Source organism: Gallinula chloropus, assembly GCF_964237585.1.
Source record: "Gallinula chloropus genome assembly, chromosome: 1".
Lineage (NCBI taxonomy): Eukaryota > Metazoa > Chordata > Aves > Gruiformes > Rallidae > Gallinula > Gallinula chloropus.
In genome coordinates, this window is record NC_140085.1 from 46,129,145 (window position 1) to 46,155,910 (window position 26,766).

The window sequence follows — 26,766 nt, forward strand, 5'->3', positions numbered from 1 at the left end:
AGAGTGGAACGCCGCTGGCTGTGTTCAAGGACTGTGAATGAATCTTTTTAGGATTAGGCAGCTGAGCTGCTAGTCACGCAAACTACAATGAAGGAGTTGCAGAAAGAGAAGGAGGGGTGTTGAACTGTGCTCTGCCTAGCTGAAGCACGGCTTCGTGCCCTCGGCAGCACCGGCTGACGTAAGCAAACCCTTCAACCCTGGTCTCAAAGGGAAGGACTCCTGCAGTACTGCTGGTTGTGAGTTAAAATCTGTGCTGGGTAATACACAGATGCAAATCACGATAGTGGCGACTCAGTACAGGTACCACGAGGTGGTGATTCATTCCACCCATATTAGGATAAGGTGAAATATGTGTTGGGAGGGAGGCAAGAGGGGTTCTCCCTCTCTGTTGATTGCCGGAGGTACTTAGGTGATGCACGTAATCTTAAATGAGATGTTTAGCTCTTGGCTGGAGATAGACTTTGAGCACGGAAGAGTTTGTAAACTAAAGATCCTTATCTTTCAAGGTGATGCACACAAAGCAGAACTGGTTGTAGGTTTTCTGTGCTGCCTAAAAGTGACTTATCAGCTATCTTTAATACAAGAAACACGTAGGATGACTCAGCCTTATTGAGGTGATAAAAACACATCTTTTTAGTCTTCATCCTAATTCACTTGTGCAACAGTGGGTGTACACTCATTTCCATATTTCCTTTTCTATAGAAATTCCTTTTGTTATTTATTATTTGAAGGAAAATTACCTTAAAAGACCTTGACTGTACAGTAGACCGCTTCTGCAGTACTCGCTGCTTTTAGCTGCAACAAAACACAGTTGTCGGCTCAGTAGCTTCGACTCTGCCTTCTCCCTCTTGCTCTTCTAAACTACTAGTAGTACACAGGGGCTACTGCAGTGTTTGCAATTCCCTGTAACATACTCAGGCATTGATATCAATACATCAATGATTTTTAAAAAGTTTTAGATTCTCAGAAAATGCATTTGGCACCGTGTATCACCATGTTGCCCATTATCCTTGAAAGTCTGAAATGCTTTCTGAACTACAGCTGTGAAGCCCTTCTGATGTACTGTGCAGTGAAGTCTCTTGTGAAGGAGAGGCTGTCAGCCTGAAATGTAATCAATTTTGTAATTGGTATAAGTACTTTTAAGTAGTAAATTTTGGTATTTATTAACTGAAGGCACATCTAGCTTGTTTATGAAGTTTGTGGAATCGTCCACAGATGGATCAGACACTGTGGTAAGCTGTATGCAAATAGGTTTGAAACGCTACTGTAATTTATACTCATGGAATGATGCTTCAGAGAAGCAATTTTAATATGCTTTAGATATGCTCACAGGTTTAGCACTGTCAGTATCCTAAGTCATTCAAATTCTTACAGTCTTGTGGGGAGGAAATATCAGACAGGAAGAAGACCAGTTAGGGTTTTCTACTGGGTCTTAGCCTGGGCCTGTTCTTAATGTGTTTTCTCTGCAATGTATATGTGTATTTTTTGCTGTTATCCAATTTCATCTTCTTGCCTGGGGCTTCAAATTCTCCATCTAATCATTTCTATTGCGTATTCATTGCTCAGATCTGGGTTCTATTGTCCAAGTGCATTTAAGGTGTGTTTTGCTGTCATGACAGTTCTGAGATGATTGCTGCATCATCAGATAAAAAAATTAAAATCTGCTGTGGTTGAGCTGCTGGCAAAAGTACAAGGAAAGTATCTGCATGCTGAATAATAAGCCTTGGCTTCTTTATGCCTGGGTTTATATGTGTCCATAATTAAGGAATCTTTGATTACAGCAACAACCCCTTTCTCATGTAGGGCTAATTACAGTTATAATTCATAAACATGAAATTTAGTCATGATTTGCTCAGCAGATGGATTGTGTAGCAAGATGTATCTATATATTCTGGGGTATAGATTGAACTGCTTACGAGAAAGGAAAGAGGTGTGTGTTCCAGAGGAAACTATCTGGAGAGAGGGGGATTAGAAGATGATAGGGTAAGAGTTTACTGAAGAATTAGTCACAAATGAGCATCATACTGTGATGATTTATAGAATGAGCATTATTTTCTGTCAGCTCTTCCTTGTATCATATACTTATTATGATCCCAAACTAATATGCTTATGCATGATATGATCCATTTAAATTATTATTACTGAGTTTTGCAACATCTTTTGCAATTCTCAAAATGTATCATAGAACTAATGGAAAAAAATCCAAAGTGGAAGAGTAATTCCATTTTATCCAGTGTATTACTTATTTGTTCTCAGTTTGAAAGTAGAAACTGTGATCAAGGAAAACAGTGCTCCTGCTTACAGCAGTGCCTAGAACTGTGCATCTGCCTGATACTGATCCAACATCAAAAATGCATCTAGGTATCATCTTTGTCAATGACCTGGATGAAGGGATTGACTGTTCCCTAAGTAAGTGTGCAGATGACACTCAGCTGGGAGGAAGTGTCAATCTGCTTGAGGGTAGGGAGGCTCTTCAGAGGGATCTGGACTTGCTGGATCAATGTGCTGAGACCAATGGGATGAGGTTCAACAATGCCAAGTGTGGAATCCTTCACTTGGGACATAGCAACTCTGTGCAGAGCTACAGGCTTGGGTGAGACTGGCTGGAGAGCTGTCAGGCAGAGAAGGATCTAGGGGTGTTGGTTGACTGCTGACTGAATATGAGCCAGCAGTGTGCCCAGGTGGCCAAGAAGGCCAAAGGCATCCTGGCTTGTATCAAAAATAGTGTGGCCAGTAGGTCTAGGGAAGTGATTGTGCCCCTGTACTCACATTGGTGAGGCTGCACCTCCAGTACTGTGTCCAGTTCTGGGCCCCTAATTACAAGAAAGACATCAAGGTCCTTGAGTGAGTCCAGAGAAGGGCAACGAGGCTGGTGAAGGGGATGGAGGGAAAATCATATGAGGAGTGGCTGAGGGAGCTGGGTGGAGAAGAGGAGGCTGAGGGGAGACGTTATCACTGCCTACAATTACCTGACAGGAGGTTGTAGAGAGGTGGGCAATGGTCTCTTCAGCCAGCTGACAGGAAACAGGACAAGGGGAAATGCCATGAAGCCGCACCAGGGCAGGTTCAGATTAGATGTCAGGAAAAAATTCTTCACTGAAAGAGTTGTTGGGATGTGGAACAGGCTGCCCAGGGAGGTGGTTGAGTCACCATCCCTGAATGTGTTTAAAAAAAGGGTAGATGAGATTCTTAGAGATATGGTTTAGTAGAGGACAGGTACAGTTGGACTTGGTGACCTTAAAGGTCTTTCCCAACCTAGTCATTCTGTGATTCTGTATGACTTAGAATTCTCCCAAGACAGTTCCAAACACGTGACATCTGAAAATACCACACTTCAGGCAGTAATAACTAAGGACCAAGTTCAGTTAAGTCATGGCAACCTCTACTAAAATTAGCTAGGATCAAATAATATGGTCTGGCTCACCCGAACACAGTACCTTGTGAAGAACTGTCAGCTTTGATAATGTGTGTGTGTGTGCACACACACTCACACACACACACATGCACACACAGTGCTCTTACCTTAAATCACCTCTACACAGACAGGGGAATAGGCAAGATTAGGCCCGGATCAAGAAATCTGCACAACCAACCAGGGAGTAAAGCAGAAATAATTCCTCCTGAAAACCACTTGGTATCCACAACTGCATGTCATGCAATGCAGTAAAGAAAACATCTTTTTTGAGCAATGAGGCAGAGCTAAAGCTTCATCATCACACTATTAGTAAGAATTATCAGGCAGTTCTGCAATGTAAGAACCTCCCAATTAACCGTGGGTGGATAGATTGGGTGTTGTACACAGCTGTCCATCCTGACATACCTTCAGGATCGTTACACCACCCATTCCATGCTCTTGATCTGTGCTTTTTCTTTGGTTTGCACAATTACTTTTTTTTCTCTGATTGCCAGTACTGACTGTACTGTGAATTGAGGTAAAAGTATCCTTGTTTTTCCATTCTTTTCCATCTGGTTCTTGTTACCACATCCTGTTGCTTCTACAAGATGCTTAATGGCACAAAACTGGGGTGATGAAGTTGAGATTCAGGTGTGAAGTATTTGTCTTTTCTGACTCTTGGTATGGACCATGCAGGACCTATTTCTCCTGACGCCAAGTGTGAGGGCGTATTAAGGGCTGACAGATTCACGCCGAGGTACCACATCTCTGTCAGCCTGTCATTACATCCTGCAAGTATCAGTACCTGATCCCCAACAGTGAATTTTGGGTGCAACTGGATGCTGTGACAGTGAAGGTCTCATAGTAGGGAAAGAGGATCTGTACAGGTTAATACATGTTCAGTCTTTCCATTTAGAGCACTTCACTGGAGGGGTTGGAGCGGTAACTAAGGATAAGGGTGCCATTCCTCCTCCTCCTCCTCCTCCTCCACACCCTACTTTCCCTCTGTGAGAAGCTGTGGATGTGTTTTCTATGTAAGTAAGTGGGCATCCATGCTTGACAACTATTCTTGGCTAGACATTGAGGGATGTACCTTTCCTGATGATTTAAGAATGTTACCCTCTATTTTATGGCAAACACAGCAGCGTGGCACTGCTGTTGCAAACTGTGCCCTTCCCCTTAACTAGTTGAACTCCCCCCAGGATTATATTCAGAAGTATGACAAATAAAAATGAAAAGTTTTTTGTTCTTCCAGCCTCTCCACAGGTAGAGGAGATTGTACGGTGAAATGTTGTGTTTTACTTGGGTGTCTTTTAATTTTCATGTCATGTACCAAAGTGAGAAAGGTAAGAAATATTTCAAAGAAATTGCTGAGGTGTAGGTACAGCTAAAATGAGGTGTGCTTCATTGTATACCACAAAGTGGAGGGATGAAATCCAAGTCAATGGCTATTCATTCTGAAAGTCTCTTGAATTCTTAATTTTGGGGACTATAAAATAATGCGTGTGAGGCAGAGAAGCCCAAGGAATGCCTTAGGGATTAAATCCACTGTACCAGTGGAAATTAATAAATAAATAACAGATTTCCCTGCAGGGCAGTCTGAGAAGTGGGAGGAGATGAAATATGGCTAACTGATGAGGTTTGAGGCCGTAAGACAGTTCTTTTCCTTTTACATTAGCCTACAGGAGTCTGCTATGCAAACCCATATCCTGAGGCTTAGGGATGACTGCATTTGCATAGGAAAATAAGATGAGACATAGTAGTTGTGTTCTGTGCCTACTGTTTACACCTTGCAGAAGGCCTGGGTAATGTTTATTTACTCTGCTCTTGCTGTTCTGGCCTAAAGGAGAAGGAAATCCTGCAGGTGTGAGGGATTTTGCCATGACTAGGAATGCAATGGTGCCCTCTTGTGTGAAAACGGTATTTTAACAGCAGTTGAGACCATCAGCCAATCTTAAAATTAAAATACTACCTTTAAGAGTGCTCACAACATACAGGTGATGGTTATGAAAAAAGGCTTAAGCAAACTATTAGTCCTGACACAATCTAGGAGATCTGATTACTTCAAAGCACAAGGTGTGCTCTGCTCCCCTTGACTGTTAGAAGCCTGATTCCTTCCTCGTGTGGGTTAACACTTCCCTAAGCCAGGAAATTTATTGTCTGCCCCATCTGTAATGTAAATCTTTCAACCTCCCCCTGCACTGCTGGTGAAGCCAACTAGATGTGTTGTTCATGAGAAGGTCTTAGGTAAAGTGCTGGCTTTGCTGGAGGCATTGGTGATATTCTCCTACTGATTTCAGTAAAGCTGGAGCTTCACCTTTGGCACGTTCTCCCTTCACAAATACCTTGTGCACAGTGAGATTTCTCTGTCTCTGTATTTGTGTTTGCAGGTGGCATTTTTAACACCTTCTGCCATGATGCTCCAGCATCTTTATCTTCTATGGCACTGAAAAGCATGAAGATCTCAACGGTGATGAAATGCATCCAAGGAAGCCCATGCTCTCTTCATTTAAACATCAAAGGATCTCTAAGTCTGGATGGTAGAAAGCTATTCTGCTACTGAATAATTTCTGTTTACTTTTTGTTTATAACTGCTCAGCCAAATTCTGTTCCCTGTTGCAATATTTGTGTCCAAACTGTTTTCATGTGATTGTATCAGAAAGATTTTTTAATTTTTTTTATGAAACCATTTTACAACAAACCAGGATAAAGCCCTGGCCCCACTCAAAGGAATGAGAACCGAGATTGCAAGCCAACTGAATTTTAACTACCAAAATAATCCACTTAATTTGTCCTCTCCCAGTGACCCCAGGCTCTCTACTCCCTTTTTCTTCCTTGCTCTGACGTGCATCCATGCACACACATGCTGATTCTGGCTGCCCTGGTAATTCAGATATGAGTGACTGCCCCAAGAGAAGGAGCAACAGTTTGTGTGTCTGAAGTTACAACTCTGCACTGAAATAAAATGAAAGCACTGCAACTTTTTGGGCATAGTCTATTTTTACTAACAGCCTGCCACTCACGTGCTTAGTGTGTTACTATTTAGATATTTCCTGTTGTGCTTCACTCAGAGTCAATAGGGGTTTTTTTTTGTTGTTGTTTGTTTGTTTTTTTTTTAAAATTTATATGAGAATTTACATAATTAAAGCTTTAATGTATAGCAACTGGCATTAAATCCTTGCTTCTACCCCTGTGTGTTTTGTATATAATGTCCCTTAACAGTGGTGAATCACATGTACCTTTCACTCAGAAGGAAAGCTTAAAATATGGTATATTTTAATATTTTGTGTGTTTCTTTTTCTTAAAGCTGCTCAAACTACAGTTTTGAAATCTGTTCCTAACTCGTTTCAGAAAATATCCGTGGGCTGGAAATATGTGCTCTTTCCCTGGACACACAGCGATCTCAGTGCACGAGTGTGAGATTTGCTAAGATAAAAAGCAAGACACTTAATGGAAAGAAGGTAGAATCCTTTTTTTTTTTGGGTTGCTTTACATTAAAATCTTTATGAGCCTTTGGAAAAAAAATTATTTTGTATCTCTCATTTTTTTCTTTTACTGGCTTTGTGGAAACTAATCAACGAAATATATGCTTCAGCATTGTCAAATGAAACTCTGTAACAACATGTCCTTTTAGAACCTATAAATTCAATTCTCCATCCACCATTTTTGTGCTTTGTATTACCCTTTTGCAAAAGAAGCTGCCTCTACAAAGTTGAATTTTCATACCACTCTCACTAGTGTTCCGTTTCCACCGCATTGTGGGGGAGCTTTTGTAACTCCAATTGCTAGGAAGCACGCCACCACGGGGATTTTGAGAGCACACGTACGATTTAAGTCCAACCATATCACTGGAATTTACACATCTAGAAAACAGACAAGTGCCTGAGCACTTGTGTGCATCTATCCTAAACTTGTGGCAAGAATTGCGACAGCAGACTTTGATTTTTCAGTACACTAAACCCAGAGGTATTTGTTATTAAAATTTGCAACTGGGGAGAACTCCCCCCACCCCCGCCGACATCCTTGACCAACTGTTTAAAAGAGATTAGTTTTTGCTTTCAGACACTGGAGTATAGCTGTTATTAATAACATACAAGATGTGTTAGTTCACGTGTTTTTTAAAATACTATATTGATTACACATGTGAAACAAAAGTTGTTCTCCCAAACTGCAGTTGCAGCTTACTCTCTGTACTACTTTCTGCACTACTTTCCCTCTCACAAACTGGAAGGAAAAACAATTCTGAAGCTGCCATTAAATACCTAAATGGACATTTTTTCCCAATTCTGCAAGTGTTTGTGCTCGTAAAATCATTCAAACTGTGCCTCTTGGTAGTATGAAAGACCTTTTTGCTGTTGAGGCTCAGTAAGCATTGGGTGTCTGTATCTCTATACTTTTAGGATTATTTGATAGCTTGTAGATATTTGGATTTCTGGAAGTGAAGAACATAGCAACATCCTAGATTAGAAATCACAGAATCACAGAATTGTAGGGGTTGGAAAGGACCTCAAGATACTCTTTGAAATCCTTTCATGAAGTGCTATTTGCTTTACATCCTTTGGGCTACAATACCTGAGGCTTCTTAGTGCTCCTTGTACATCTAAATACATCTAAAAAAAGAATATTACTTGCTTAACTCTAATAACCAGTGGTTTTCATGAATTCTGTAAGTCATACCCAAACTTGATTTTAAATGTTTCAAACAGGTACAGGTACAATTCAATTGCATTGAAGTCGATGTAGCACAACACATCTATGTGACCATGAAAACAGTACCAAATTACTGTGATGTCAAGCTGAGTCAGGAGTACTATGTTGAAGGTAGGAAAACATCTTAAACCAGATGTTTTTCAAGAAACATCTTTTTCAAAGGAAAAACCCAACCCAGCCCAACAAACCCACAAATGCAAAGCCAAACCACATCCTGGGATACGCTGATCTAACCGATGATCAATCGTGTAGTCCAGGGCCAGTCTTACTCTACATTTCAGTGATGTATTTTGTGCATATAAACACCTGCCTTGCTATAGAAACCAGAGCTTGTATCTAAAAGTACAGGGTAAACTGAACTACACTATGCATTAGTCCTAGTTGGCCGCCTTGTGATTGTGCTCTTTGCCTGGAGATTCAATCCTGCGTGCATAAGGTGGAGCCTCTGTGTCTCTTCATAGTGATGTCACAGGTGATATTGGAGATTGAGGAAAATTTAGTAAGAAAGTGTAAAGAAATTTCCTTTTACTTTCATTATCTGCTCTGTCACCAGTTTTCATGTAGCTGGACAGGGTGACATTTTTCCATGCTTCTGGCATAAAGTGCCTGCCATATGCATATAAACATAGATTCAGCACTGTGTTTCAACCAAGACAGAGTGTGGCCAATGAGGACAAGTCCCCCATACTTTTGGTGGTGCAAAAAGTGAAATGAGACCCCTTGTTCAATCCAGTGCACAAAATCGTCCTGCCTTCCCACCTCCAGAGCCTGTGGGTGGGCAGCTGTTGCCCTTGCCCCTTGGTACAGTAAAACCAAAGATGCTTCATGTTTAAAAAGCCTTTCATTTTCTTGATAAGTCCTGGTTTGCTATCGAAGTAGAGATGTACCTTATGAATTAAGGGGGAAGGTTTTATAAAGTTCAGTGTTAAGACACTTTACAAGGATGAATAAACAAATGAATAGAAGAATTCCTTCTCTTGGGAAAAGAACTGTGTGGGGAAATGAGAGCAAAGTGCTGCAAGCAAGGAGCGATGAAAACAGCAGACAGCTCACTATGAGCTGATTTAGTGTTCTTAAAGCGCCCTTTAAGTTTTAGAGTTACAAATATTAGATATCAGCTTGGAAAGTGTTGCCTGACACACGCTCTCATAAGCTCCCTGGTTACTAAACAGGGTGTTGATTTGTAAGCCTAGAGTAGAGTCAGAATAGCAAAAATACACAGGTTTTTTTCTAACAGAGGAATAAGCTTGGTAAACAACAAGAATAGCTTTCAAGGAAAGAATATCTAAGTTGTTATTTTTACTAATAGTTCTTTAATTATTGTTAGGTACTTGGTGAAGAACGGCAGTGTTATACCCTAGGTCACCACCTTAAACTGCTGATGAGGTTTTCCAGTAGAAACCACACACTGCTGTGATAGCTCCTTAAGGCAAATTGTGATATAATCTCTGTGTGTGGCAACGGCACTATTCTATTTTTGCTGTTTATGTAGAAGTGGATGTAAATCTGGCTTTATAAAAGGGTATAAGAGAGAGGTTTCCTGTTTGGAACCTATTGGATAATTTGTCAGTTTATTTACAGTTATATAAATAAAATGGTGCTGAAGAAAAGTCTGGCTTCTATTTTGCAGATTGCAGGAACAGTGATGTAGGAAAATATATTCCAGCTTGTTCGGGTGAGCTGATCTTTTATATAACTTAAAGCTTTGACATATTTCTGCTGACCTATACAATAATATGTTTTTATAGCTGAATAAGCAGGGGGGGAAAACATGATTTACAACTACCACTACTTATAATTACCGTGTAGTTGACGGATAATATGCTGGAAAATGTGTTTCTGCATATTGACTCAGAATGCTATATGGCAGATAAAGATATTGACAACATTTTTAATACTTAAACTTTGGAAATAGGTTTGTGTCCCTTATTTTAAAACATAGTTTTACATTTTGTCTATAGACAGACCTCATAAATAGATTGAAATTAATTTGCCAAACTGCTGTCTTGATTTTGGCATACCAGTGAATGTTACCCACCCCCTTTTATTCCCCTATATATTGTATTTGTCTAACACAGATGCACACATTCTCTGTGCAATGAAATTACAACCTTGGGACAATCAGCTTTTGTAGTAGCATCGGTGTGTGTATTTCAAGTATTTGTACACGGACTACAGAAGATTTATAGTACTAAGGTTGAAATACAATCAATAGGTGTCCTGTCCTCTCAGCATTTTATTATTATAAAATTTTAAATTTTTGTTTAAAACCAAATAATATTGAAATTTATTCTTGTGAAAGTTATTATATCTCATACAATAAGAATACCTTTAGGAATATCAAGATATAAATATAATTAATTAAGGCATCCTAGATAAGAGTTTATAGTTGTTGAATTTTATTTCCATCAAGTTATGAAATATATTCTGTACATTTTTGTAAATGAATAACAAAATCAGAAATAATGTAATAGAGAGATGTGATAATTTCATGCTTGAATTTTCTTTTTCAGCTGGAAAGTTTGATTATAATGTAGACAGGGCAAGAAAAGTTATATCAGTAAATGTATCCAACTTTCTTCGAGATCAAGATTATTACGTTCGCCTGTGCCACAAATGGTTTACTTGTGAAGATGTTGGGGCATTTGCTGTGGTGAGTTAAAGCTCAGAACAGCTTGTTGAACTGGTGGGGAGTGGATTTATAGGTGGCAATGCTCACTGAGGTTATATTATAACAGGAAATGCCCTTCTGTATCTTTATTTACCTTCATTAAATGTCATTTACTGTCCTGCATTCATGACTATCTTTTCCATTGCAGATAAAAGGGAAGGAATCTTTAAAATCAGTTTCCTTGAAATATTCTCAGCTACTCCCTTGTCTTTGCATTGAGGTAATACAGCCTTGATTTTGGTATACACTTGTGTTTCTGATTAAAGAAATTTTATCTGGGATTTGTGCTAAGAAAGGAGGAAAAATCTGCAGGAAAAGGCTCTAGAGCCATGTTTTTGACTAAGGCTTGTCTGACATTATGATTATGTAAATGTAGAAGAGATTTTTTAGGAAACACTAATTAAAACATGAAGATAAGAAAATGGGATACAATTTAAAGTAATTTGTGGCAAGTATTGTGTAAGATTAATTTGACTGATTTTTTATAAGCAATGAAAAATCAGAAAATTTAATCTGACTGAATTTCAGCATAGCATTTGATATAGTATTGTCTGAGAAACTCAGAGAGGAATTGAGGAAGCTGGGGGTGAGAACAAGATTTGTATGCTAGATAGTACTTAGCTGGAGGGCTAACTCAACTATTGTTGAATGGAGTTGTGCTAGTCAAAAGGTTATTTAAGGACCACACTTAGTTCTTGTACAGATGTTTTCATCAATGACATGGGCACAGAAGGTGGGAACATATTAATGAGATTTGCTGATAATACAGCTGAGAGATGTAATCAAAATGGAAGAGGGCTGGGATGGTTGGAAGAGACTAGAGAACTTCATAAGTGTAATGTATGAAGTGCAAGTTCATGCACTTGCTCTAATGCAAAGAATTCTTGATGTAAGATGTGAGTCCTCATTTAGAAATAACAGTGGACAAAAAATATCAGAGTGCAGTGGTTCATTGCTGGATGATTAAACTAACATGCTTAAACAATGTAAATGTGGACATGGATCCAGTGGGTTAGATCATTCCAAGTTAACAGGAAAGTATGGGCAAGGCTTTCTTTGAAATACTGTAGGTAATTCTTGTATCTGCATTTGAGAAGGATTAATTCACATGGAAGATGTACATACAAAATCTGGAACGGGTGGGGAACTGAAAGGAGATTGTCTTACAAAGGAGATTCAAAGAACATGTTTTCATTAGCCTGGTGAAACACATGCTAAATATATGACTCAGGAAAAGTAGGCATACAGTGCTACAAGGAATCATCTTAGTTCATCAGCTCCAATTCCCCCCCAATGCTGAACAACTAAATAGGTATCTAGTGCAAAACAGCCTTAAAAAAAACTACTTCCAAAGCTTTCTTATAGCATCTTTCTACATAGTGGAAAGATTTTCTGTCACATTCAGTCTGAAATGTTAAAAACTGCTGTACCTGAGTATCTCTATCTAATGGCCACTTCTTGGGTTATAGGGTTGGCTGGCAATTCCAGATGCAAGGAGGATACAGCTTTGCCCCTTTGAAAACGGCAAGTATTGCATTATTACTCTTTAGATAAGATTTTTTTTCCACAGCTCCAGTGGTATGTCACAATTTGAAATTAATCTAAGGTGGAACCCATACCTTGCAAAACTTCAAGGAAATAGTCATGTTGTTTTGTTATACTGTGGGCAGATTAAATAATTTACTTTGAAACCAAATAGTTCACAAAGTTTATGCTAACATAAACACTAAGTAACTTTCTAGTCACTTCCCACATTTTCTTAAGTCACGTGCAAACTGGGCAGAAGGAAGAAAAGCCACCGAGGTCAGCTTTGAAATGCAGGGGTGAGAAGGTGGCTTCCCTGAGAGATTTGAAGAAGGTGTCTGACTCCCAATTTAAAGGAGTGAGATGGGAGTTAAAATAGAAGACAGTTAATTGCACATGGGAATTCCCATACTAAATTGAAAATTCCTCGCACAAAGTGTTCCAGCAGAGTCAGAGTTTGGTCTGAGAGGACAGCTGAAGAAGAAATTGTCATATAATGTAGATCTTTAGTGAAAGTTTTACCAGGCAGATAGAAAAATGCATAGCCTGAAAAAAAAACCAAAGTAGTTTATTCTGTTAAGTACAACATAAATACAACAGTATTTTTCCACAGGCTATGCTAAAAAGGATTTTATTTTTTTTTTTTCATAAAAAACCCCACCAAAACATGAGAGAGAATAAAACCACTAACCAATAACAGGACCATGTAAACATTCACTGCATCCTATTACATTTTTGCAGGGCTGATAAATTATTTTTAAAATGAAAGGAATTTCATCTTTAGTTAACCCAGCCTTCATTTCTGATTTATTTTTTTTGCAGCAGAATGTAGTGTTTGTCACACTACCAATCCTTTGTTGCAATGGATTGAGCCTGACTAAATCAGAAGGGGTGTTTTTTCTCTGTATGTGCAATTAAGGACTTAGAAGAATCCTCAACTATTCTCCTTCTAGGAATTTCAAGAAATTTTTCAGACTCTAGTACCCAGCTATTTAAGTATATAAGGAGTTCCAGCTTTTGAGCTAAATTGTTTTCTCTTTTAAAATCTTTTTTTTTTTCCTTACATGACAGCTCTATTTGCTGGCACATCTGAAACAGATTGATCCTTTTTTTTCTTGACTCATTTATCACAGTTGTAATAAAGTTGGGATTATAGACCTATTTCTGTGATAGGATGTTATTAACAGTTGTGTATTGGAAAGAAGGTCCTCTGTGATATAACTCTTCTGGGTTAATGTAACTAAAAAGAGGGGAAAAAAAAGAATGTCTATTGGTTACTGAACAACTGGAGGTGAATGACCATCTTTATTATAATGTAATTAAAAGGAAGCTACAAGGGACAAAACCAAAGAAACTCAGACAACAAGTCAATGAGCAGTCCTGGAAACAACACTGAGATGTCTTAATCATTAGGGTTACGCTCACATTACCTCTATGGTATTACAGACTCTATCTGTAGTGTTCAAACTCTAGCTGTGAAAACTGTCAGAACTGCTAGGCACAAGGACTTTGCAGTCAGATGAAATATTCTCCAAATACTGGTGTTATAGTACATACCCATTTATTACAAACAGCATATAAAAAAATTTAAAATTCCAGCAGGTTTTTGAAAACAAAATAAAAATTACCACCTCACAGAAAGTTTTGGTATTTTGATGTATATGCTTTGGGACATAAAGTTAAGATAGCAACAGGCTTAGCAGAATTAAGGGTCTGGAAGATTTTGATTAGAAAATAGCAAAAGGCTGTGTTTCAGGACATTTCTGAGAGAAGCAATACCAAAAGATATTGTGGATATGCTTTATAGAAGTTGAACCTGACCTCCTGGTGTTTCCACTCCTTGATGCAGACTGTGCTTCTTCACTTTGATACATTTTCTACTCATGGGTGTTGTTTGTTCATTCCTGCTGAACATTCATGTTTTCAAGATTTTATTCATGAGTAGTTGCAGAAATAAGTGTAAAACCTTCCAAATTACTTCCTAATGTATGAACTGAAATACCAGTTTGAATTTCATGCTGGAAAGTTTGTCATCTGTGTACAGCTAAGCGGAACAGAAAGTCAGTATGAAGTGACTAATTTGACCAATCAAACAAATGACACCTTTTATTTTATAATAGTACCTATTTAAGATATCTCTAAATATATGTTGACTAGGTCTGAAATTATGTGTCCAGTATTTGCAGAAAGAAGATTTATCTAAATGCTGTGGGAAAATGATTGTGAATCATCCACACAGCTTTTCTTACTCTTGGAGGTCTCAATCTTCAGCTAAACATTTGAATTTCTCTTTTTGCATATACATTGTGTGCATTTAAGTCCCACACAAGACACACAGAGCCTGATTCTCCAATACCATGACCTCTAGTCACCAATGTATGGATTCATTCCAATTTACCATACACAGTTAACTGAAGGTCCTTGGTTAGGAATTTCCCTGCATTGCAGAGAATATGCTTCCAGTGCAGCCTACTTGAGGGTCAAGACGTCATTCCCTGGTGATGCCTATCTGTCACCTCAGTAGGAGACTGGTAAGACTGAGCTCTCAGTTTGAGTACCTCTGGTAAATGCCAACACTTCGGTGTTTTAACACAGTCACAGTGTGAAATGCAGCAGTTTTGACTGAAGAAAATGGCAAGGAGAGGGAAAAGCAACACTTTTGGTCTCAAGCACGCAGATAGGCGCCAGTTTTATGAACAATTTTGATTCATCTTTGCCTTTAATAATGTTTCCACTCTTTGTGCACAGATACAACGGCACTATGGGATAACATTGTTTACAACCCAGCGACACAAACCCTAGCTTGGGAGCCAGCCTGCCCTGTGTTTGTCACAGTTAACCTGTGCAGGTTAATGAAGTCTAACGACCACTGTGAAGATATACAAAACTCCTACAAAAATTCTTCTGAGAAAGTAAGAGCTATGCACATCTATTCAAACTGTGAGACTGAAAGCCATGCACAGAGGTATAATGCAAGGAGCCAAACAATTGGAATAAGAGCAGTTGGAGATTCCTCTCTTCTCTGATACTTAACACTATTCATAATCACAATCTGTTATTGTGCACTAACCACATGATTTATTCAAAGAGCTCATATTGACTGACTCAACTGTTAAGAAATAAAAAGGGGAGATGACTGTGAAGCTAGTAATGTTTGCTAAATTCTTTGGTGTAAATAGGGTCTGCTTTTCATTTATAGCAAAAGGCGTGATTCATCTGCCCTGACTTTGCTGTCTAAAAGATAGGTGCTCAAGTATGCACTATTTGTCTCAGATTCCCTTTAAAGTAAATAAATTAAACATATTCAGAGGACAACTCTTCTCATATGAAGATAGGTGTATAGGGAAGGGCAAAAGAACTTCTCTCTGAAGGTACCTCTTTCTCCCCACTGGTTATGACAAGAACTATTGTGATCAGATCACCTTTGTGTATTTAACATTTAGACACCTAAAATGCAAGTGAGATGAATCTCTTTAAAACTTACTGGACACATAACAGTACCTTGGTTTGGCATGATTGTTTTGTACTCCATTAAGAGCTCTTTGAAGTGCCTTCCTCAAACTGGTCCAGTATCTTGAAATTGTTTTTATTGAAATATTGGGTTCCTCAGTACCTCCAGCACTGATGTTCTAAAATTGAAAGGGGTTTTCACTGTGTGTATCCTGAACTACTGAATACTTTGGTCTTGAAGTCTCATGATGCTGAAGGCACTGGATTTACCAGGTTGGTTAGAATTCTGGCTTTCATCTTGAAATGAAGGTGTCAGGTTTCCCTGATTGTGGAGAGAATCCAGTAAACATGGGATAACAACTGAAAAGGCAAACGAAATCAAATGCAAATTATTAATATTTGAAACTTTATGAGTATTACTCTGATGACGTGATTTGGGACACACACACACACACACACTGACTCAAGGCTGCTGAATGCTTTTTTGATTAGGAATTCCTGGCCAAGTGTTTAGCGATTGTTCAGATTCATCATTTTATGGGTTTCAACAAAGCTTTGATTGCAAAACCAAATATATTTAATTTTATACTTGTGAGTGGTCCTTGTGGGATTCATCATCTGCTGTCAACAGGAAAGGAAAAGAAAATTAGCAGGAAAAAATAAAAGCAGCCTAAAATGAGGTTTGGCTGGTAATGGTCATATCTATTACCCAGAACACAATCAAAGATTATTTTATTACAGACGATGGATGAATTTTGCATTCTTTTCTTATTAATTCTAAAAGGTTTAATATTGAATTTGCTCCATTTCTTGTAATGCAACCCTGAGGAACATCTCTATATAGTGTGCTGGAGACTACCACAGAGATTCCTCACAGTGCCAGCTACCCCAGTAAATCCACACAACGCTGCACGCTCCAATAGCATGCATGTGCACTGACCTAGGCTCAAAAGCCACATAACTTTTCTAATTATGGTGAGGCTTCCTCTGTCGATGGCCCTATCTGAGTGGACTCTTACAGAACTATCTTCTGTGGCCCTATTGTAGACATACCCGAGGACGCTCATTATGTTCTTCTCAAAATAGTTACAGGAAAGATGTATCACTTTGGTCACAACACCATGCGTTGTGTACAGGGTCTGTTGTGCTCCCCAGTGAGCCACCAATGTGCATCTGCAGCCCAGAAAGCAAATTGCATCCTGGGCTGCATCAAAAGAAGTGTGGCCAGCAGATTGAGAGAGGTGATTCTGCCCCTCTACTCTGCTCTGGTGAGACCTCACCTGGAGTACTGTGTCTAGCTTTGGAGCCCTCAACACAAGAAGGACATGGACCTCTTGGAGCACATCCAGAGGAGAGACACAAAAATGATCACAGGGCTGGAGCACCTCTCCTATGAAGACAGGCTGAGAGTTGGGCTTGTTCAGCTTGGAGAAAAGAAGGCTCTGGGGGGATCTTGAAGTGATCTTCCAGTACCTGAAACATGCCTATAAAACAGCTGGGGAAGAGGCATGCAGCGATAGGATGAGTGGTAATGGTTTTAAACTTGGAAAGGGGAGATTTAGGTTGGATATTAGGAGAAAGTTCTTCAGTATGAGGGTGGTCGATCACTGGAACAGGTTGCCCGGAGACGTAGTGGAGGCCCCATCCCTGGAGACATTCAGGGTCAGGCTTAATGGGGCTCTGAGCAACCTGATCCAGTGAAGATGTCCCTGCTCACTGCAGGGGATTGGACTAGATGACCTTTAAAGGTCCCTTCCAACCTAACACATTATGTGATTCAATGATTCTGTGCTCAGTCATTTGAGCAATGGTGTTTATTTAAGTAGGATTACTTACATGGGTAGTAATTGTTTACTTGAGGTGAGGCTTTTTATAGTGTAGCTCTTGGCGGGTAAACAGCTGATAATCAAGAAAACAACATTTTGTAGGCCACTTAAGTGGATGTCTAAAATTAAATCTTTTCTGGGATAAGGATATGGAAAATTGAAAAATTTCGGAAAAGGTGGAACAACTATTTTGGGTGTATGTTTAAGAGTTCTGCTGAGTCACTGATGAGTGGTAAATAAGGGACTGAAGGAAGATAACTGTGTAGTCAGAATTTTGCACACAAGCCACCACAGAATCAGTTAATTTAGCTCTAATGGGTCGGAGTGACTATAAAGATCACTACACGTTACAGATTACAATACGCAAACTACTCAGTAATCCAAAGTAGAGGTTGTTTCTAGTCTTACTATTGCAGTCAACTTTCTAGGATATTTATAAAATAAATTGTTTCCTTTCTCATTAATAAAACCCCAACAGTTTGGGATAATTGATTTTGTGAAACTAGTTAACGAAACTAGCTAATGCTGAATGGTTTCTTTTCAAGCAGGTTAAATATTCTCGTGTGGACACTCACCCCAGACTTTGCATGAAGGTAAAATGATTTCATTGTAAAACACTTACTAACTGCCTTCTTGCTGCCAGCTCTAAAAGAATGAGTTGCTGATACTCCATGGGATCAATATTTTGTTTCATAGCTGTGATGAATGGGGAGGAAGAATAAAGGAAATGTGAAAGATTAGATTAAAAGGAGGTCCTTTGGAAGTGCAGCAGCAGTGATAGACAGGACATGGGTCAGATTGTGCCCTGTGTTTTCTCTGCTTAAGTAAAAGCAGGGAAAAAATATTTTTGGGTCAGTGCAAACTTTGAGGCATGCACTGAACTTAATGTGTAAAGTTTTCCATATTAAGTATTTCTTAATGGAAGTGATCGACACACTAGATTTACTGGAGTGCATTTCATTACACTGGTTGAGAAAAGAATGCCATGGAAGGTTAACACAGGCATATTACTATGTTCTTTTAGATTACTTTTAAGTCAGTGGAATTATGTGTTTCTGTAAAACAAGCATGTTGATTAAAATCTGAAGAATTGGGGGACCTAATTTAAATCAAGGGTTGGAAGATACCGTAGACCAGGAAAATCCTTCCTGCAGCTTTCTGCAATGTACTGAACTTCATCTCCAGTTGAATGTCCTGTATGCCAAGGGTTGAAATGGAAAAATTGGTTTTCCTAACAGATTTCTCTGCTTTCAGTTTACAACCAAGCAAGGCTCTTGGGTTAAATGCCCATTTGCTCATGGAGAATTTCCAGGTAAATATATTTTTTTAAAAATTAGATAACATTAAATTGTGAAAAAAATATTTAAATCAGTTACTAGATATGAGCCTTCTCCAGTAAGCAAGTGGGGTGTGCTCACATCACTGCAGCCTGTAAATTGTGGCAAAGCGATGTGTCAGCTTGCTACTTCTATGTATCCCCAGTAGACCAAGTATTTATCAGTAGAAAAAATGACTTGTGGGAATCAAAGTAATTACTTGCATATCATTTGATGGCACTTAACTAATTAAAAAGGCATTTATTTTAAATATAACAACTTAGAGTATAATATATGGTCCTTGTACATCTAAAAGTAAGTCTTTTCCCCTAATATCAGCTTGGAAAATGAGAACTGCTGCAGTTGCAGAACAAATACAAGTTTTCTTCACATCCCAAACCAAGGCACAGTTCTCAGTGCTTGTGTGTAACAGGACGCAGCTGGCCTCATGCGAATCTGTTGGGATGCACCATTCAGTCTCTGTGGTTTGTATATATTATTTCTTAAAACATTGCAAGGCTTTTAAACATATCTTACTGCGTTCATTTATTATTCCATTTACTGCTCCACAGCTTGAAAGCATTAATAAACCCATGCATGTACATACTGGAACAATTACTGGAACGTTTTTAAAGCATGTAGTTCTAATTCTGATTTCACATTGATGCAATAAGTAAATAAGGATCTTGGAGTCAAATGAGTCACATCAAAGGGAAGTGGCAGTTGAGTGGAACTTTAGTATTCTTTTAACATCATTTTTGTGGTGCAGTATTTGCATTATGTATATAGCAAATTCTAGTGTTAATGCTTCAAATATGGGTCACTGATACAGCTGACTTGGCAAATCTCACATCACAAAATGTAAGGCTCAAGGCATAAATCCACCATGACCTTGAGCTGCTCTAAATCTCACAGCTGCCAAAACGAACTCCACGCAAAAAAATAGTTAAGTTTCCAGTCCCATTGGCTTTTTGTGCTGGCTGACCTTGTGGCTACACAACTGCTTCTTCCAGCAAAGCGAGGCAGAGAGGGAAAAGACTATGGGAGGATTGAATTTCTGCTTCAGGCACCACCTAGTCACGCACAGCGCAGACTCATTCCTCTATTGCAATTAGGTCTGTGTCTCGTGTTTTCCGTGCAGTACTGTGGCTTGCTCTTGCCCTTCAACCCTGCCTAACAGACTTACCTTGTTGGCCTGATTTGTGATCTACTGGGAGGTCCATCTGGAAAGTGGGGTCAGGGAGAAGAAGAGTGGCCACAGCATTGTTTTTCAAAGAGGATAATATTAGCAGGACAGGTCCTGGGAGCTGCTAGGACCACCACGCTGAAAGACATCCTGCTGGTTCAGCAGCCAGCTCCTCAGTAGTCTTATATCCATCTCTCAGTGTGTGTTCCTGCTGTCTGCTCCACCAATCAGCTATATGAGATCAATACGATGGGATTGTGAGAAAATTAAGATATCTGGATGTTGTGATTTCTGTGGTTATTCCTGGCTGTACCCATAGACTTCACCTGTAGGAGTGTGTGCTTTAGAGTACACAAGCCTGCTGTAGCTCCTACACCTGGCCTCTTTTCAGGATATATTCCATCTGTACTTCTTTCTTTGCCACTGTATTCTGGTATGTGCTGCAGCTGTGATTTTTTTCAAGTACCTCTGGTGCTTTCAGTGTGCAAGGTGTCTGTACCAGGGTAGTTGGCAAGCTGGCAGCTACGATGAGAGATGAATTTATTTTCTAATGAATCAGCTTAGGTCTTTATGATGTCTCTTGTGCCAAGTGTAAGAGATCATATTTTAAAAGCAGAGTTTCCCAACTTTACTGCTTAAGAGCTTTACTGCTTAAGAGCTTTACTGCTTAAGCTGTGGACATGATTAAGTGGAACGTGACAACTGCTCCTGAAATAGACCCTAGAGCTGAATAATCATGGGGAAAAGCCTGGGAGAAAACAGCTATCCTAGTTGACACTGACCACAGAGGACACTGCCACGAGTCTTTCCTAATAGGACAAGATGTGTGGGGAAATGCTGTATTACTGGCAGAGATGGAGATCATAGAAGAGTTGTCAAGCATGATGTTCAGTGAACACTTAAGAGTGGCAACTCCCTTCAATCAGCTTATTTCACATGAAATCTGTGGAGTTCAGACTTTCTGGTTTTAAAGGTTCCCTGTGCGAGTTGCTAGGTGAGAAGGGTAAGGGTGGAGCACCAATAAATCACAGCTAGGTATTGAACCGTGTGTTTTTTAAAGAATGCTGATGCATTTCAAAATGCTGTTCCCTCTGGTACAAAGCTGTTATGTCCTCTGCTACTGTGACAGAATGGGAGCCCACATAAATTCCATACAGTCCCCATCTCAACATCATGAGTAACATACACAATTTTTTCACTGTGCCTTAGCTCTGTGTTCCCAGAAAGCAATGTTCATTCTCTGCCTAGGAATCCCTGTTCATCGTGCTTGAAAAGGAACATATCTAATTTATCCTGAGTTATTTTAGGAGTTTGATACAATAAATAGAGCAATGTAGGATTCATAGAAATAGCAGAGCAACTAACATTATTTTGAGGACAGAATGAAAACAATCAAACATTAAGTATCAGAACATTCATTTAGGACAGTTTTACCCCAAGGCTAAACTTGTTCTCAGCATACAATGTGAAGGGAAATCCAGAAGAACTGTAAAGAAAGGGTCATTCCTTCAGCTCGTACACCAGGGAAAAGAAGTGAAGATGGCTAACTTGGTGTGAGCAGCCACGGTGGGGAGGGTGTCCTGCCTTATGATGCTTCATAAAATGCAGGAATGTTAGCCTTCTTCCTGTGCTGCCCAAACTGTGCTTGGCAAAACTACACCAGTTGCTTATGGTCACTGAGATCTGGGGATATGTCTGAAAATAAATAACCTTCCATATATACTTCACCAATTTTCAGATGCAGTAGAACATGTAGCATTATTAGCAAATGAGCCAAAGAGCTTCAGAGACACAGTACATTTTCCTAAAGATTCTATGATTCTATGATTCATGGTCCCAGGGTATGGAAAATAATAGTTTTCAATTTTATTTTCTTTTTTTCCTTTTTCATTAGGGAGATACTGTATCAATTGCTACATCACGGGAAATGTGTGGCTCAACAATTTGCATTGAGGTATGTGTCTTGATTCTCCCAGGTAGTCTGTACAAAATAAACTAAAACATAAAAAAAAGACAAACAAGAAGAAAACCAGCTTCCTCCTCCCAACCAAATCTGATTACCACGCGAATGGAGGTGGCAAAGAGCATATTTTACAGCTTGGTGTGTTGCTACCACCTCTTGTTGAGATGACGTTAGTTGACAGATAAGCTGCTCTCCATGATCTAGCTCCTTTGTCAATGGCAGATAAAGGAATATCATCAGGATATTGTTAATCCTGTCTTTATGTGTTCTTTTGGAATCAAAAGTTCCAGTGTATCAAAGGATCTGAGTAAATCATAGAAGAATTTTTCAAAGGGAAAGGTTAGACATAAAGCAAACAGCACGGTGAGCGCATGGTGTGCCAGAATTAGCACTCCTGAAAGTAGAGCTGAGCAAATTATTTCTGACATTATTGCACACGATTTCCGCAGCTCGACTTAATTAAGACAACATTAGTAGTAAATGATCATCAAGCTGGTAGGTTTGTTCCTCTCAGGGTGTCCTCAGCAGATGCTGGGGCAGGGGAGATGGACAGCCAGAGCTGTGAGGCTCCAGCAGCTGTCCTGGAAGGTCCTTGTCAACTTCACTTTCTGCTGTTAGAAAGAAAGGGGCAAGATGAAAGGGAGATTGGCAATAGCCTTCTGGGTAATGAGAGCTGTTTTTCTTTCCCTAGTGAAATGTCAGATTTGGTGTCAAAATGGGTGTTTTCCTGAACAAATTATTTATTTTGTAAATAAGACATTATCTGTCACAACACAGTTCTCCCCACGCCCCAAAAAGCCCCAACTTGAAAAATCTGATAAGTTTTGTCACTCAGAAACCCAAAAGTGATTGCAACTTACTAAATATATGCTAGACCAGCAGTCTCCATATGTATTTATTTAAAAGGAGATTAAAAAATGCAGTCATGCTTGAGTAAACTAATAAAGCAATCTCACTTTGCCAACACAAGTGTTTAGTAAAAGTTCTGCTGAAAGGGGAATAAGCCTCATTTCTTTCTTTTAAAAGGGCTGGAGGACAGATGTAGATTATTCAGTTCCACTGCAGATCTGTGATACCCACTGTGGTAAGTATGAATGACAACAAAAGAAGAATTAGGTCTTGACTGTACAGAAGAAAGCATCTCAGGTGAAGTGCGTTTACAGTGGGAAACTGAGGTGGGGTTCACCCAACTGAAGGTAGATGTCTGCATGTAGCTAGATACGCTCAGCTTGCTTTACAGACAATGCACTTAGATATCTCAGCTAGCTTTTAATTAGCTACTGTAAAGGCAGCCTGTGTGTCTGGCTGTTTTCTCTGCTGCTTCTGTGAAATTTCCATCCAGGGCTAAGCTCTGCACGCCACACCTGTATTTACCACAGTCCATACGTGACGTAATCAGTTAAAACAGTCCTTGGCAAGCAGGCACACAGTGCTGTCCAGGGCCTACAGGAAAGCTGGAGAGGGACTGTTTATCAGGGAGTGCAGTGGTAGAACAGGAGGTAAAGGGTTTAAACTAAAAGAGGGGAGATTCAGATTAGACATTAGGAAGAAATTCTTCCCTGTGAGGGTGGTGAGGCCCTGGCACAGGCTGCCCAGAGAAGCTGTGGTTGCCCTTCCCTGGTAGTGTTCAAGGCCAGGCTGCTTTGGGCAGCCTGGTCCAGTGGAGGGTGTCCTGCCCATGGCAGGGGGGTTGGAACTAAATGAACCTTGAGGTCCCTTCCAACCCAAACCTTTCTGTGATTCTATGGTTCTATGTAGTGATTGCAACACAGCCCTACTGTTAACTCCCTACCACTGCTAACAGGACAGTGATACTTCCCTCAATTGCAGAAGTATGGGGAGGATATTACTGATTTGAGTTGAGTTCAGATACGCTCACACAGTCAGAATGTTCTACAGTATCCAAGCCTTGTAATTAAGGCATTGTAGAAGTTAGTGAGTTCAGACTGAACTAAGGCTGTGGGGTTTAATGTGAAGAGTGCGTAAGTGGAGTGACTGGTTCAGAAATGAAAAATGTAAAAGGAGTTAAGCTGAGAGGAGACTCGGTGCCAAAAACACCTCCCCAAGCCCACACACACAACCTTTCCTTCCAGTTCATTGTAAATGTTGTGATTTCTATGGCAGATTTTCTCTGCTGTCTAAAAATACCTGTCAGTTAACTATAGCTTCAGATTTTGGAGCCTGATACTAAAAAGGAGGGAGCTTGAATTTGCAGTCTAAATGTAGTTCTTTGTGCAAACACTTGCATAATGCTACTTCAGGTTTCTTCTCCACTTAAAAACTCATAACAAGCCAACTCAAAATGAATCAATTAAATAATCAGAGCGTGGTGATTCATGCAGTCTGGATGTATTCACATTTTCCTTCTAACAAATGCAAAGGGTATGATGAAATCATATAAACTAGTGAAAGGCTCCAGAGTTAGGAGCCTGGGAATTCCCCTCTACCTTATAGTAGGGGAGGTTGGGTTTATGTATTAAACAAAAAATGGTACAGCACCAAAACCTAACTAAATATCTTTTTTGGGCACCGTATTTGATTTAAATGTGGAACTTTTTGTCACAAGTTTTTGTTCTGATCAAGAATTTGTGGAGATTCAGGAAAAATATGGGAGGAACTCTGCACGTATCAAGAATCCTGGAACATGATGACCATGTTGTACAGTGGATATGAACCTCCTGCTTCACAGATTGTGCCATACTTTATATTTTTGGGGTAATTAGCAGGTGGATAACTCCATCTCTGTCAGCTGACCAGGAGGGGTTCCTTGAAACTTCCTTCTGAGTCAGTGTCAGAGATGGGACACTGACCTGGGTGGGTCTGATTCATTGCTGTGATTCCTGTGTTCTTAATGATGTGTCAGGAGCCATCAACTGCTTGCCATGTGTAAGATTTTTAATGTAACAATAATAGCATTACTACTAAGGAATCTCCTATCATGAAATGCTTATTTTCCACAACAGAGATACTTTCTCAAGCACTAGCTTTTTAAAATCAGGAGATGAAGAATGTGTCTTAAAGACAGTGTCACCAAGGGTGATTCTTGCACTGGAAGGCCATCGTGTTTGAACTGAAGAGGTGTTAAAGAAAAACAGTCCATGTAGAGGCACAGGGAATGTTAAAACTAAGATTTTTTTTTTTCATGATTTGTGACAGTTTGCACTGTACAAAATGCCAAAGTGAACGAGAAATCATCTCATGCTGGCATGAGGAAAAAAGCATACAGTGTGGACTGCATACATCTGCGTAAAATAGTGATTTACACTAAGTATCACTGGAAGAGATACCAAGCAGCCTCTCTGTGTCTAAAAGACCCATGATTTACTTGCAGGTATCATGTTACTCAAAATCAAGATTCCAGTAATGACCCCATATCTATGATTCTAGGTTTTCGTGGTCAGACGTACGGTGATGGAAACCCCGCGAAGGACATGACACACAGGTATCCATCCAACGTCTTTGACATCGTAGAGTGTTGTTCATCCTGAAAACTTATCATTAGCCTCTCTAAAGAACAGAAGCAATGTCTGAATTCATTTCATGTACAAGCCAGCGGGAATACCAGGTTCCTGTCTGTCCCCTTCCTTGTCCCCCTGAAGACATCTCTTGCTCCCGTGCTCTCTCTCCTCGGGCTCCCTCTCTGTTGTACCACAGTGCAGTGTAGCATCAGATGTAACTGCCTTGTTGCCAGAGAGAGGACAAAGGGAGACAAATAACCAGAGGAAGTGAGAAGTTTATAAAGTAACAAGAGAACCTTCAAGAGCCCTGGAATGATCTCAGATTTGCTGAGCATGACATTGATATTATTAGCTCCTACCCCCTGCCTTCTCCCTGCCATTTGCAGGTAGATCAGTCCCCTCTGTGCTCTCACTCAAACGTGTCTGCTCAGCTATTCCAGTGCTTCTTTTCATTCCCACTGTCCTTTGCAAAACACTTATTCCTGGGTTGGTAACAAATCAGTAATTAATGCAGCTCATGGAGGTATTATTTGGTAGACCTCGAGCCCTTACAAAAGCTCTTCCTTTAAGGATACATTTTCAGAGGCAACCTAGAGTAGTGGGAGCAACCTACAACTCCAGAGAGAGTAGAGATGCTCTGAATAGCTCTTCATCAAAGATGGGGAAAAGATGCAGCCTTGCAGAAGTTGTGCAAGTCAAGTGGTTGAGAGGCTGCCATATTGGCTTTGAGGCAGTCTTTGGCTTCTCCTTTGGCAGAAGATACCATTCAGAATAAAGTATCTTGGTTAATTTTTGTTATTTTGTTCACATGAGTGATGGTCGGACTGTGACAATCAAGTCTGCAAGCTGTAGGCAAATATTAAGATTGGTTTTTAACTCCAACTCTCTATGACCGCAATGAACTCACACTTCAGAGAAAAAACAAAAGTCAATCTTCTTTCCTCTTCTCTTTTTCTCCTAGAATGAAGAGTGTGCATTCCTTGCATTGAATTTAACAACGCACTTTCAAGGTCCTTAGTATCTTCTCAACATGAAGTTATATTTTGGTGTAACTTGTAAATCTTATCTAACTGGCCATCTCTCATATTAGTAGTGTCTACTAATTACTGTGGGATTATTCTCATGAATGAAGAATTTAGCAAGTTAAGCCTATTCTAACATGTCCAAATGAAGCTGGATTGTGATCCCTCACTTCCTAGTATTTCAAAACAAAACATGTCTTAGATAATTTAGCTAGAAAAATCAAGTTCACATTTTCCTTCTAAATT

The 26,766-nt window shown here is 39.6% G+C and overlaps 1 protein-coding gene across 1 annotated transcript in view; it reads left to right on the plus strand.

The window, feature by feature from the left end:
• The window catches only part of IL17REL (interleukin 17 receptor E like), a gene marked incomplete at both ends in the record, with an annotated part of 46,027 nt that extends 19,540 nt beyond the window's left edge, over window positions 1-26,487 (plus strand). The window contains 15 exons of the mRNA XM_084262375.1: window positions 5,785-5,934; window positions 6,746-6,855; window positions 8,101-8,215; window positions 9,735-9,779; window positions 10,618-10,757; window positions 10,924-10,995; window positions 12,245-12,299; window positions 15,048-15,211; window positions 18,121-18,168; window positions 18,830-18,887; window positions 19,231-19,376; window positions 21,972-22,031; window positions 23,067-23,124; window positions 25,428-25,482; window positions 26,460-26,487. Coding sequence (XP_084118501.1) covers window positions 5,785-5,934; window positions 6,746-6,855; window positions 8,101-8,215; window positions 9,735-9,779; window positions 10,618-10,757; window positions 10,924-10,995; window positions 12,245-12,299; window positions 15,048-15,211; window positions 18,121-18,168; window positions 18,830-18,887; window positions 19,231-19,376; window positions 21,972-22,031; window positions 23,067-23,124; window positions 25,428-25,482; window positions 26,460-26,487 — 1,304 coding nt within the window. The remainder of the gene's footprint in view (window positions 1-5,784; window positions 5,935-6,745; window positions 6,856-8,100; window positions 8,216-9,734; window positions 9,780-10,617; window positions 10,758-10,923; window positions 10,996-12,244; window positions 12,300-15,047; window positions 15,212-18,120; window positions 18,169-18,829; window positions 18,888-19,230; window positions 19,377-21,971; window positions 22,032-23,066; window positions 23,125-25,427; window positions 25,483-26,459) is intronic.
• Between the last annotated feature and the right edge of the window lie 279 nt (window positions 26,488-26,766).